Consider the following 14,432-nt stretch of genomic DNA (forward strand, 5'->3'; position numbering starts at 1 on the left):
ACTATCTTCCTCCAATGTCTTAACCTACTTAATTCTTACTACCCTGTGGGTCTTGGCAGAAAAGTAGCCAATTCCCAGGACTAGGCTGCATGCCTTTCCTTTCCCTCGGGCTCCCAAATCACCTCATTACAATTCTCTCGTAGTCATATTTGAATTGTAATTACTGCTTTACCTATTTGTCTCCCAAGCAGACAGGACTGTGTTACTTGGCACAAAAACTGATTAGTATTCACTGTTGAATACCCAGCACCACCAGGTGCGGTGCTCACACCTGTAAGCCCAGCACTTCGGGAGGCCAAGGCAGGCGGATGACCTGAGGTCAGGAGTTTGAGGCCAGCCTGATGAACATGGTAAAACCCCGTCTCTACTAAAAATATAAAAATTAACCAGGCATGGTGATGCATGCCTGTAGCCTCGGCTACTTGGGAGGCTGAGGAAGGAGAATCGCTTGAACCTGGAAGGCAGAGGTTGCAGTGAGCTGAGATCATACTCCAGCCTGGGTGACAGTCTCAAAAAGAAAAAGAAAAAAAAAGAAAAAAAAAAAAGAATGCCCAGCAGCTAGTTTAGCACTGGTGTGTAGAAAGCTCTCGGTAAGTAATTTTTGGGTGCATGAATGAAGTCCGAAGAGAAGGGAGTCAATAGAGAACACATCTTGAGCTGGTCCTTGGAAGATGGAGAAGGATCTAGATGATGGGAGCAAAGTGCCCATGGGAACAAGGAGAGACTCTAACAGTGGAAGATGGTGCCAGCCAGCATGCGCCCGTGAAGGGAGGCACCGTGTCTGTTTCATTCAGCTGAATACCCAGGCTGGGCTTACTGCTTCTTGGAGAGCATGTGTGCAGTGACTGTGCTGGATGAATGAGTTACCCAAACCAAGCAGTCCTGATTTATTTGGGGTGTGGAGCACATTTGGGAGCATGTTGGGAAGGGAACCCAGCCTATTTGATCCAGTGTAGACAAACTTTAGGATTCCTGAAAAGCCAACAAGAGGTATTTAGACTTGAATTTATGGGAGTTTAGAATTGGGAAAACTTGACTGGATGAATCATATTGACCCCACTGGGTCGATTCATGATACTTGGCCAGGGGTGACCAGAACTCTGTCACATCTAGAAGCATCCCTGCGTAGCTCCATTCAGGCCTGATCCATCTTCTGGGGCCATCAGTGGATGATGAATTTTCCAAGTGCTGCAAGTTAAATAAGACCTCAAAGCCGGCCGGGCGCGGTGGCTCAAGCCTGTAATCCCAGCACTTCGGGAGGCCGAGGCGGGTGGATCACGAGGTCAAGAGATCGAGACCATCCTGGTCAACATGGTGAAACCCCGTCTCTACTAAAAATACAAAAAATCAGCTGGGCATGGTGGCGCGTGTCTGTAGTCCCAGCTACTCAGGAGGCTGAGGCAGGAGAATTGCCTGAACCCAGGAGGCGGAGGTTGCGGTGAGCCGAGATCGCGCCATTGCACTCCAGACTGGGTAACAAGAGCGAAACTCCGTCTCAAAAAAAAAAAAAAAAAAACCTCAACGCCTTACTAGACTGATACTTGTCTTTAAGCTGCCACCATGGTCAATGACTTCTGAGAATGAGGAATGCACTGAACTCCCTTCCCTGTTAATACGTCACTATGGGAAGGCAGATTAAGCTCCATTGCATTTTTAAAGGACATTTCAATTTTAATAATTTCAATAACTGTAAATTATAGATTTATGTTAAAATTTTGTAAAATAAAGAGGGCCTCACAACAATAAGATGGCTGGAAAAATCATTAGAATGACATGGCTGGGGTGATGTATTGCATGTGAAATAAGCAATAGGCTGCAGTTATAGTGATGAACCCTATTAAAACAGAAACTTTAATAACATAAAATGCTCACAATTTTATCTCCCTGCTAATTAAAATAGAAGGCAGAGAGCCAAGAGATAAAGAGGCTGAGGTCTTTCAAAGGCTTCTAAAAGTCCAAATTCTCATTCTTGCATCTTCTAGACACACACACACACACACACACACACACACACACACACACGCACACGCACACACACACACACACACAGCAGTTGACTGAAATTGAGGGAAAATTCTGGGAGGCTGCATGAACACAGTATGGACAGCCCCAGAGTAAGTCCATGTTACATTTCAGGCTTACGGGCTTGAACCTTGGGAATTAAATTGGGCCATAGTGGCTTTCTCCTAATTTGAAGAGCGAGTCACTTTGTCAACCTCATATGACCTGTTATTGACCTCGGCCAAGTCACTGCCCCTTGGGATCTCAGTTACTTCATCTGTAAACAAGGACGTCCATACCTGTCCCTCTCCTAAGGTTGTCTTAGGGGCTCACAAGAACTCATGAACTGGAAACTGCTTTGTATGAAGTGCCCACAGGCCTGAATCCAGATTCAAGGCCCCCTGCAGTCTGCCTCACATCCTGCTCTTCCCCACCGAGATCCCTGCACGGGCTGGCCTTGGCCTTGCTCTCTCGTTCACACAGTTAGCTGAGCTTGGACACCACCCCTCCTTCCCTCCATCCCCTGGTCTAAAATCTTACCTTCCCTCAAGGTCTCAGGCCTAAAAAGGAATGGGTATACGAGGGGGGAAGCCACACCATTCAATGCCCTGCTGACTTCACAGGTTTTTGCCAAGATGGGCTATGAAATCCATGGTCAGTTTCTATAAGCAGACTAGCATTTTACCCTGAAGATTTAGAATTCAAAAGAAAAACCCAAAAGAAGCTGTCTAAAGGCCAGATTTTGCCCACATTTTTCCAGTAACTTCAAACCATGTTTCTTTTCAGGCATAGCTCAGACTGAAATTGTATTGTAGGTCACACATGAATCATACTAATATAATAACCTTCTTAAAGAATATCTAAATGAAATAGTATGCAGCAGCACATTATATTTTCAGTGTTTTTCCTGATGCATAAACTGATTGAGGTGCCATGCTTAAGCTCTAATATAATGGACTAAATTCTTGCTAAATTACTCTGTATTGCTGTAGGGAGTACATTTTGCCTTTTAGAACTCATTAACACAGCCAGTAGACCATATTAGCCTGTGTTTTGGTTCAAGAGATTGATAATGTTTAGTTGTTGTGTTTTAAAATGGTTTTGGAAATTTAAAGATTTGCCTATGTGTAGATCAGGGTCTGGGGCAGGAGTCTTCCAGCTTCATACCTAGCTATGGATGGACCACTGGGATGCTCTGACCTGTCTGAAATGTGATTCTTTGCACTCCTAGGATCGACCTCCTCCTAAGAGAACAGCGTGATAGGCAGATGCCTCCATCTGACCACAGACTAGCTCTGGAGGAACTTGTTTGTGGTCTACAAGGAAGGTTTCTTCTGAGTCCTGACCCATGTCTGCCCCCTGCCAGCACTGTGAGATTATTGTTAGTTAACTTGATTGTAAACAGTAGAAAATGACTGTTACCACAGTAAAAAGATGGAATCATTAACTCCCAGCCTTGGGCACGGATAGAGACCAAAGGTTCTCCGGAGCCTGCCCAGCTTTCCTGAATTGCTCAAACTCTTGAAAATGCCCCATAACAGCAGCTACACAACCTGGAAGAGGTATCACCCAAAGGACCCTAGGTTCCAGAAGACTCCAAGTGCTAGTAGCTTGGTTAGCTCTTTGGCTGTAAGGTGTCTACACCTCTGGAGAACCAGTACCCACTGCTCTCCACAAAAGCATCGTCAGGCCTGGGAAAGCCAGTACATCTGATCCACGCAGCTAAGATGCTCAGTATAGACAGACTTGCCTGGTGACAGACCACGGCTCAGCAGAGGGGACCCGACTGGGAAGTGGGGGATGGTGGGCACTGTGGGTGGCAGCCAGGAGCCTGAGTCTGGGGTGTCTATGACACCAGCACATCCCTCACCCTTCTGCTCGTGTCTTCTGGCTTCCACTTTAAAAGCTCATAGTCCTGTACAGTATTTTATGTTTGTTTTGGGGAGAATCATGTCCCAAGGTCACAATTCCTTTGCAACAGACCCATGGGGGTCCATGTCTCCCAGTTACCTATACCGCCTGCTCACTGCCCTTGAGCAATAAAATATGCCCAAAACCTGTAGAAGAAAGGCAGTTCATGAAATCAAGGTACTCTGTGTCAGCACTGAAATATGCCATAAAGATTAACCATCTAAATTTGATTTTCTGAAAGTATTGATAAGAAAACACCTTATTTATACTTCAGTGTTGGTCCAGGTCACAAAAAGTAAATAACCGAGATAGATGTCTGATATATTTCTTATTATCCTTAAATTCTTTTTGCCAGCTTGGTAAACAAATAAATCATGGGTGCCTGTCTCCAGAGTTGTCACGCTCCTTTCCTTTTTATTTCCGCCTTTTTTGTCCTTCCCCCCATCCCAGCCCTTTTCCTCTTGTCCTCCCCTAGACAGCCCCCTCTGTCTCTCTGTGGCCCCCTTTCCCAGCCTCTTCTCTTTCTCTTGATCACTCAGTCAGACAGACCCTCTCCTAGGCCCCCTCTGGCTCCATCCCATCTCATTTCGGGTTTGCAGTCATATGGAAAGAAGATTTGGTTTAATCTGACTTTCCTCCTCCAACTCTCCAAGTCAGGGCCATAATGTTGTGCAACCCTAGGACGTGCTTTTGCTGTTCTCAGTGGCCCTGATGCAGGGCATTTGACAAAGCGAAGACTCAGGTGTGTCACTGTCCACCAAGTGAGTAAGGGTTGCCGGCCTTCTGTGGTCCCCGACGTGCTAGAGATTTAAATATGCCTGATCTTATTTCTTTTTATAATGGAGAAAATATCCTGCAAAAGTCAGAAACAAATTGGATATTGGATTTCATGAATCTTTTTCCCACTTTGCCCTTCTGACCCGGGTACGTCACTTAAACTCCTAATATCCTTCAATTTTTGCAGTGTTCTTTTATAAAGTGTGCTGACCTGGGGAGATATAGCTTCACACCTGGACTTATTTTTTACATCCTGGGAGGGCTAGGGTGACTTTGGGGTCAACGACAAGGAATAGCTTTGACAGGGGCATTTTCGTTTTCTCCCTCCAGCCACAGATGCTGTGGAAAACATTGTGAGACAGGCAATAAAAATTACTAATAGAATCTGTGTTGCTAGGTAAGTATGTACAGCAGAGCTGTAGTGCACTGGCTAAGCGTAGATTTGAGTGTAAATCTCCATGGGAAACTTCTTTATTGGAAGGATAGTGATAAACTTGACTCATCAAACACCGGTAATGTTGGGAGGTAGATTTCATGATTGAAGAACAGTTCAGACTAGAGGACGAAAGCGGTGACCAAGGCTTGTCCCAGTGTTAAAGCTGATCAGTGGTTGTGTTCAGATGTGAAATACCACACAGTGCTGGTACTGAACAGACCACAGCTATGCACACAGGAGGGCCGAATCTCACAGACATGGCATGAGACACAAGCGTGTATCCCAAACGCTTCCACTCACCTGAAGTTCAAAAACTGGCAAATCGAATCTAGAAATCAGAATAGCGGTCGCCCTTAAGGGAAGGTTCTTACTGCAGGAGGGAGGACTAGAAGGGCTGCCTGGGAGCTGGAAGTGTTGTATTATTTATATCTAGGTGCTGATCGCATAGATACATTAATTTGTGAAAACGTATTCAACTGTATATTTGTGGTGTGTGGTTTTCTGGGCATATACTTCAATTCAGAAAAGTTAACTAACTAAAAATCAGCAAGGCTTCTTCTCAGCACTTTTCCTAAGCTTGGCGATGTTCCAGGGATGATGGGGGGCTTCAGAGAAGAACGAGACACTGTCTGTGACCTTAAGAACCTTCTAGAATTTTAGTTCTATCTTGTGTGCCCAGCTGTAGCCCCAGTTGCTTGGACTTTTCATTCTCCAGAATTTGTTCAGCCCATTTTAGGCATGTGGCTCTGCACGTGGCCACCCAAGGTCATGCCTCACCCTAGCAGACTTTAGAGCACTTTGAGAATGCTTCCTAATCAAATCATTTCTTTACGCCAAGGAAGCAGCCTTTGTAAAGGAAGCAAAAGCTGCCTAATTCTCCTTAAGCAGAAATTTGTTTTGCAAAGAGAAAACTCTTCTATAATGTTTAGGATTAGTCAAATCAGATCACTCTATCTGGAGTTTTTATCAAACTTCACTAATGAGTTTACTTAAAGAAAAAGACATTACCTGGCAGTTGATGTATTGTTCTCTTTTTATGGTGGTGCTCTGGCAGGGAGGGTGTCACCAATACTTCCTCTTTTCCTTTCATTTATATTTTTAACTTTTGCTTCTCATTATACCCTTTAGGCTTTATTGGCCCTTTAAAGGGACGCTACTTTGTGTACTAATTATGACAAATGCTGGTATAACATCTGCTCCCAGATTTAAATTGCCTTCCAGTCTGTCAGAGTTCATCTTGAAGGCAACTTTGTTGTGAACATCCATCTGCCTGTCGATGCAGCCTATGGGAGACCTGAAGCCGAAGCCCACAGGAGCTACCTGAGACGATGCCTTTGCAGCGAGCCTTGCTCTATCCCTGCATTAAACGTGAAGGAGTAGCAGCTCCAAGCACAAAGCAGCAAGCTCTGCATCTCCCTTTGTCTGAATCATCTCACCCTTGATCTTTCCCAAACAATCAGTTGTGCACATGCATTTCCTCGCGAGCGTTGGCTGGTTGAATGTAGTCTATGATATATACTGGTGACCCTGTTTGATGCAACTCAAGTCCCTTTAAAGTTGATATTCTCAGAGTCCCCTCCCCCAGAAAAGTGGAAGTCAAGTCTCCCTTGGCCTCTCTGATGAAAATAAGTACTAAGATTAAGATCCTCATTTTTCAGCAGTTGATTTTCGTAACTTCTTACCTACACCTAATTTCAATTTCAGGATCGTTTTTTGAGAGGGTACCATGAGACCAGTCAGGGATATTGAAGAAGAAAAAGCATCTGAGTTGAGAATACCTGCTTTCAAGTCTTCTCTCTAGATTGTTAGCCTTGCTCACCTTTCCTGGCAATAGCTTCCTTACCAGGAACTGGGTAATACCAGAAGATGATGTGAATCCAGGCAAAGTGTAAGGATAGCATAAAGTTAGGTGAAACTTTTGAAGGGGGTGCAAAGGTTTATCTTGATTTGATGGCAGTTTCACACAAGTCGGCACTCATGAAGTCATACATTTAAAGAACATATAGTTTATCTGGCTGGGCACGGTGGCTCACGCCTGTAACCCAGCACTTTGGGAGGCCAAGGCTGGCGGATCATTTGAGGTCAGGAGCTCGAGACCAGCGTGACCAATATGGTGAAACCCCATCTCTACTAAAAATATAAAAAAAAAAAAAATTTAGCCAGGCATGGTGGCACATGCCTGTAGTCCTAGCTACTCAGAAGGCTGAAGCAGGAGAATTGCTTGAACACAGGAAACAGAGGTTGCAGTGAGCCGATATCACGCCACTGCACTCTAGCCTGGGAGACAGAGTGAGACTCCGTCTAAAAAATATATATATATGTACAGTTTATCATGCATCGGTTTTACTTCCATTAAGTGTAAAACATTGGACTAGAAGATTTTTAGAAACTAAGTTATTTTACAAGTTTTCTTGTTAGTAGTCCTTGTTAATATTTTGAAGGAGAATTAACAAATTCTCCTTGAGTAGAGTGTCTCCTTTCTGAAATTTCAGGTTGGCAATTCATGGAGGTAGCTAAATTCTACTTTTTCTACTTCCTCTTTTCAACTGTGGCATTGTTGACATTTGGACCAGATAATTCTTTGTCAGAGGGGCTGTCCCGTGGGTCAGAGGATGTTAGCAGCCTCCCTGGCCAGCATCCACCAGGTGCACTGCCTGTGCACACCCAGGTGACACTCAACACTGTCACCAGACACTGCCGAACACCCTGTGGGGCAGAACTGTCTCTTGTTGGGAACTACTGCTCCAGGCTTAGGCCATGGTGCTTAGATAGATTTTTTTGTTGTTGTTAGTCAGAGTCCAAAATTACTTGTTTAATTCCTAAGATTGTGCCAGGGTTGTTTGTGTTTTTTAAGCTCACTGAGACAATAATAAAGGCTTGGGTCTAACTCCTTCCCTCCAGCCCATTTTCTATTATAGATGAGATTTGCCTGGCCTAAAATATATTGCCTATTCTTGTGTGCCCTCTTTTCCTTTAACACATCCCTCCAGCTCCCATGTCTGATTTTATCCCCAGTTCCCAGAGCCTAGTCTCACACATGCTTTGCTTTCTCAGTGCCAAAAAAGGCAGATAATGTTGCTACAAACATGTGCAGCAGGGGTCTGCAGCGATTAATCTTAGTAAGGATTCCTTTTTGTTGATGATTATAGGATTTGCAAAAAGATCTGTAAATTTCAGTGCATGGAACTGACCCTCTTGTCCCCAGTGTTTCCTTTCCTTTATTTTATAAGAAGGATTCAAAGCAGATACTGACCATGCAGTTTCAAAATACCAATAAGCAGCACATTTAACCTTGTACAGATGGCCAGCCCTGGTTTTTTTTTCCCTTTTAATCACCTTTCTATTTAATAAGTAACTTGGCGGGGCGCGGGGGGGCCAGGGAAATGACTTTTTTAAATAAGAGATGAACTAGTGACACTGTGGCTGAGAGGCACATCCCCCGTGACTGGCACCCTTGGTATTTCCCTGGGCATTGTCTGCCGTAGACCTGAGGCAGCGCTGCCCTGAATCCGCAATCCGTGCTGAGCCAAAGATATTTCTCCTGTGCATATGTGTTTTGTGACTCCGTCTTCTCTGGTTGGTCTGATGATAGCTGAGACAGTGGAGGACATTCCTCACCCTCTGGCTTTAATGACAATGATAGCACTTTCCAGGTGGATGGGAAGTTGTTTCTGGACATTTCTTCTCCTCTTCTTGACTCCTCCCAATAATATCTTGACCGTGTTCTTTTTTATTGATTGAGTGGATGATCGATTGATTGAGACAGGGTCTTGCTCTATCACCCAGGCAGGAGTGCAGTGGCACGATCACAGCTCACTGCAGCCTCCACCTCCTGGGCTCAAGTGATCCTCCCACCTCAGTGCACCACCATGCGGCTAATTTCTGTATTATTTGTAGAGATGGGGTTTCTCCATGTTGCCTGGACTGGTCTCAAACTCCTGAGCTCAAACGATCCACCGGCCTTGGCCTCCTAATTGACTATGTTCTTAACTCTTGTCTCTTCCACAGAAATACCTCAGGGACTTTTTCAGCATGATGCTCCAGTCCGCAACATCTCCCCTCCACATCAACAAAGTGGGGCTGACTCTCTCGAAACATACGATTTGTGAGTTTTCACCATTCTTCAAGAAAGGTGTCTTTGACTACAGCAGCCACGGGACGGGGTAGAGCCAGGGGTGACGGAGGAACCCCCAAAGCAGTGCCTTCTCATCGAAGCAGGCTCCGATGCAGGGCAGCTCCCCATGCGAGGATCCGGGTCTGCCTCCTCCTGCTGAAGGCGGATGTGCAGCAGCAGGCCCGGGCCACCTCGCGTTTTCATACCTAGTGCCTGAGTTTGGGGATGGGATGCTTTGCCTGCTGATGTGACACTGACAGGCATTCATTATTATTCCGTTGCAGTTGAACGTGGCCTTTTCCTACAGAGCTTCCTTCTCACTGCGCAGTGAACTTCGTCCCCTGTGGCAAGATAGGTGGCTTGGCCATTGTGGGCTCCCTGAGCCAAGCCAGCCTGGGACCTCCCAAAATGGGTGGCTTATCAGACCACCCTTAAATAACTTTCATCTGGTTTCCTCTCTCACCAAAATGTACTCGTATTTTTTATATTCCTTCCATGTGGCTGGCTGTATTCCAAGAAAAGCATTTTAAATTATTTTATTGTATTTTTTCCCCTCATTTGAATCAGAAGTTTTATATAAAATCTAAACACTGATGTTTACACAGAATTTCATATTCTGCAAAAGGGATTTTTGATCCAATCATGACTAGAGTCTTCCATGCTTGACAAATTGGATGTAGACAACATCACTTAAAATTTCTATAAATCCCTACAAATAGGATATTTATTTAACCTTGAATATTCAAGAACGTTCTCCCAAATCTAAATGGCTACTACTGTGCATTCTGGAGCTTTTTCTGCTAAACACAAAATGAACACAAAGCTAAAGGCATAATTTTAAGTATTATTTCATTCACATTTTTTGTTACAGAATCTACTGGGTCTTTAGCTGGAAAACTAGAATTTATAGCAGTTTATTGATGATACCTTAAATTACTCAGGACTTAATGTAGCATTGCACTTCTGTCTACAGTAAAAGTGCTTTGTTTTACTAAAGACAAAAAATGTGAATGGAAAAATATGTATGTGGTATATACTCAAATGTATATAATTCTGTCTGTAGATTTATATATGTACACATTCTGTACAATAGTTCCATCAAAATATGTAATCATACCAAATTTTGTTAAATGTATTTGCTTTTTGAAAATTTAAATTGAGCTGCTATCAATATTAAATGAAGTTATGGCATCTACCCTGTAGCTCAGTTTATTTTAAGTCTGTGACATGATCATTCCTACTAGTCTGTTTAAACTTTGATCTAATGTGCTTGGAAAGATAAATAATGTATAACTTAGCATTTATGTTACAGAAGATGCAGTGATAGTAAAGATTGAAGTCAGAAATGAATAGTTAACAGAACCTGTTTACATTCAGACTTCTAGAGTATGCCTTCACAACAAAGTTCTCCAATCCTAAAAAATATGTGTAAACATGCAGTTTTCCCTATATGGAGGAAAACTATTGCACTAATTAAATATCATAGTTTAGTGTGAAAAAAATGATATTTTTGCTGCAGAAGGACCTGCTTTTGTCTGCAATTGTGATTACAGGCATAGGTTTCGGAGTAATTACTACCAGAGAATTTCAAACTAGAGATTAAGGGATAAGACCTGGGTGGATAATAATTAACCATAGGTCATTTATTTAAGAGGAGTCTTAAGCACTAAAGATGGTCCCTCATTTGCTGAGTAAACTAAATGGTTTTTCTTCAAACTGACCAGATAATCCATCTCTTGGCCTTTGAGGCCAGTTTTGGAGACTAGGCTCCTGGCAAGTGTTTTGTTAAAATCACACAATGGCTTGGCAAGAATAAATAGACATATGTTTGTAAGAAGTGCAGGAATCAGAAGATCCTTCTAATCCTCACTTTAAAGACAGTTGAATCTAGAGTTTGAGCACTGCTAGCAAGCTCTGGCTAAAGCCAGCTCTAACATGGAAGTCGTTTTGCCTCTCTGGGCCTCAGTCTCCCCATCTGAAAATGAAGCTGTGGCACTGGATGGTTTCTGGAGTTTCATTCCAGCCCATTGTTACAGCAGAGGAATAAGCCATTTCATTCAGACTCATTACAGGCCTCGTGTGTGGACGTGAAGTACATTCTTCCAGTCTGATTCAAAGGCAGCTGGTTCTGAATAAAACATGAGGGAAAGCTGAAAAGCAAATGAAAAGTCACATCTAAACAAATAACAAAATTCCTTTCTGGAGTGAAGATAAGACAAATGACAGAGTTAGGATAACAAATGGAAACTCCATTGATTTGGACTAATTTAAAAAAGTAAAAGAAAATTAGCAAATGGAGATTTTATTACTTTGAAGTCATCAAATAACAAAGTAATGCCAAGCTGACCACTTTAGACAATTCAATATGAACATAAATAGTTTTGCAGTCAGTTGGACAAATCTAAGGAATTTAAACAATTTTTTATTTAAGTAGTTTTGGCATTCCCTCCTAAGTCCTGCTTGCATGATAAATATGTGTACCACATTTGTTTATAATCACTGGTATGGTAATCTTCTGCCCAGTTCCCACTCAGACCTTGCTGTTGCCGAATTAGAAAGATTCAAATTTAACCCTGTGATTAATTTTGGCATATGAATAGGGAGTAACAAAGTCATACTGGCTTCCCCAAGGACTGGCATCTAGAAGATTCTATGGCTTATAATAGGGGAATGCCTTGAAGATACATACACAAACAGGGTATCCCACCCCAGAGCCAATTCTATTTATATTTTTATGCAGAAAGAGCTATTTTTGCCCAATTTGGTCCCTGATCTGCTCAGAGCCATAGGCAGCCTATGTGTCCAAGTCTGGGCAGAAGCAGCCAAAAGCTTTCACAGTGCAGGCCCCCTCGGGGAGCAGCTGTGGTGCAGGTCATGTTGGTGTTCTAGGTTGAACTTTTAAAGACACGATTTTTTTTTTCTGGACACATCTCCTGCAGCACATAATCGCGAGATCCCATTTCCTCAGATGGGCACTAGAGATGGGGAGCTGTGTGCTAAGGGGATGTGGCTCCTTACCAATATCTGAGCCTGCCACAAAGCTTGCCTCGTCCCCTCAAAGAGAATGTGCATAGCGATTCAGGCCTGACATGCTTCAAACAGTAGCATTAGGTTTTCAAGTACACTCTCATTTATAAATGCCTAAAATGTTGCCTTGATTAAAATGTTGCCTTGAAGTGTCCTTAGTTGACAGTTGAACATCTCTGCCACAGGAGACCCTTCTCCTCCCTTAATTTTACACACCTATAGGAGGGGTTCAGATCCAATTTTATCTGAAAGGTCTTTTATTATGTTAAATAAAAGAAGGGGAGTAGAAAAGTTAGGCAAAATAAATTCATGGCAAAATTAACTGGGAGCTGGGAGGGACAAGGACAGTGAGATGGCAAAATTAACTGCTTTAGTTTTACTCGGCTTATCGTGACAGGTGATTTATATTTTGGGAAATCTAATTAAAGACCATTAATCTACGGAGACTCATTCTTGACAAGTTAAACCTTGTGTATTCCTCCTTTCCAAAACAGACTCTTTTCACATACAAGAAGACCTGGCTATTGACTTTCTTGGTTTTTGGGTTTTATTTGTTATTTTTGTTTTTCTGCTGAGTCTGCTTTTGCTGATGACAATTCATTAGGTGGGAAATGATTTCACAGTACTCAATTTTGAACTTTGCACCTAGGGACTTATTTCCAAATTGAAAAAAAAAATTGTTCATTATTACAGACCAGTAGAACCCTATTAAACTTTAAAATGGTAGAAGGGACAAAAAGGCAGTTGACTGAACTGAAGGAGCTGGAGGATGTGAGTTCATCCTTGTTACCTGCAAGTAGCACATTTATGCACTTATGATCCTGGAACTCCGGGCACTAGGCTCTGGCACATCTCCCAAGGTTGCCCCGTGCCTTTCTAAAAAGCTCTCCTGTGTGTCTCTTGCAAAATTGACTAAATGCAAACATCCTTTCTTTGACTATCCTCATTTGAAATATACTCTTTTATTTGAAAAGGAAATAATGAGGTTTTTTCCTAAGGCTTACCTTTAATACTGGGAATTTGAAGTTTATGGACTTGGTTTTGCCCCTCTTCATGGCTGGAAAGGCAGATTCTTGCCCATTCAGAGAGAGACAAATGGATATATTTGCAAAAAGATGGACAAGCTATCTTTCTGCAAACACTGAAAATGGGGAAGTGCATGAGGTACAAGATGGGAAATGCATAAAGGAAAATGCAAAAAGTTCTATAAGATTAAAATATAGGAAATGGTTTGGTAACATCAAGACATATCACCAGAAAGAGGGAAGCCTTTCTCCAGAGTTTAAATCCAGTGGGGGTGGGGGGGACGTGTAAAATATAATTAAAGATCATTGCCTGAAAGCAGAATTCATTTCCTCAAATTCTCTTCCACAATTAATATTTGCAGAAGTGTTTGTGTCTTTCCAGTAGCACTTACAGTTGTGCCTGAGAGCATCTCACGGGAGAACAGCCTTGGGGTTTGCTATTCCTGCAACTCCAATGTTCCTTCCCACTCTTGCAGAAGGAAGGAAGGAGGGCCGGCTACAACTGCTTTGTCAAAGCTGCCAGGACTATCTCCAGAGAAAAGAACAACAGAGAACAATAAGAAACACCAGTTTGTGGTAATTAAGGGTTTTTTAAAAAAATATTTGCACTTTGGTTGATTATTCTAAACTCCATTAGCTTTTCTCCTAAAAACAAGCTAGAAGCCATGGGAAAGGAGTGGGGTGGGCTCCCATCACAAATGGCTTTTTGGTGTAGTACTTGAAGTTTGATTTCAAGGAATGTCATAAGAACAGTTGACCCACAGAGGGTGCAAGTCTTCAGCCGCAGAGTTATTAAAATACTGGCTACTTATCCCTTACAAGTGAATGGGAAAGGCTATGTTTACATTTATGAAGGGTTTTCAGTGCTTTCTCCTAGAGCAACAGTCTCTCAGCACATTTCTGTGTACTTGTTGTTAGTAAAGAATTTCTGGTCAAAGGGTACAGCATTCCCTTGAGGGTGTGGGACATGGAGTGTTCCTTCAGACTTCTTAGCTGAAGAGCTTGGATGAGTTGGGCATTGGAAGAGTTGCCCATGTGTGCAGCTCTGCTCAGAAGACACTGGTGCCAGCCAGGGTCTTCTCCCACACACCTCAAGCCTGCTGCTGAGCATAGGTCCTCATCTCATGAGCATACACAGTGT

The 14,432-nt window shown here is 42.9% G+C and overlaps 1 protein-coding gene across 5 annotated transcripts in view; it reads left to right on the forward strand.

Moving 5' to 3' along the window:
• Positions 1-10,434, forward strand: part of KIF16B (kinesin family member 16B) — a 294,367-nt gene extending 283,933 nt beyond the window's left edge. For all 5 annotated transcript variants that reach the window (XM_017498602.2, XM_017498606.2, XM_037727902.1 and 2 more), the window contains one exon: positions 9,134-10,434. In XM_017498602.2, the coding sequence (XP_017354091.1) occupies positions 9,134-9,292 (159 nt within the window). In that variant the 3' untranslated portion in view covers positions 9,293-10,434. The remainder of the gene's footprint in view (positions 1-9,133) is intronic.
• Positions 10,435-14,432: the final 3,998 nt, after the last annotated feature.

This window comes from Cebus imitator, unplaced genomic scaffold (genome assembly GCF_001604975.1).
Source record: "Cebus imitator isolate Cc_AM_T3 unplaced genomic scaffold, Cebus_imitator-1.0 Scaffold246, whole genome shotgun sequence".
Lineage (NCBI taxonomy): Eukaryota > Metazoa > Chordata > Mammalia > Primates > Cebidae > Cebus > Cebus imitator.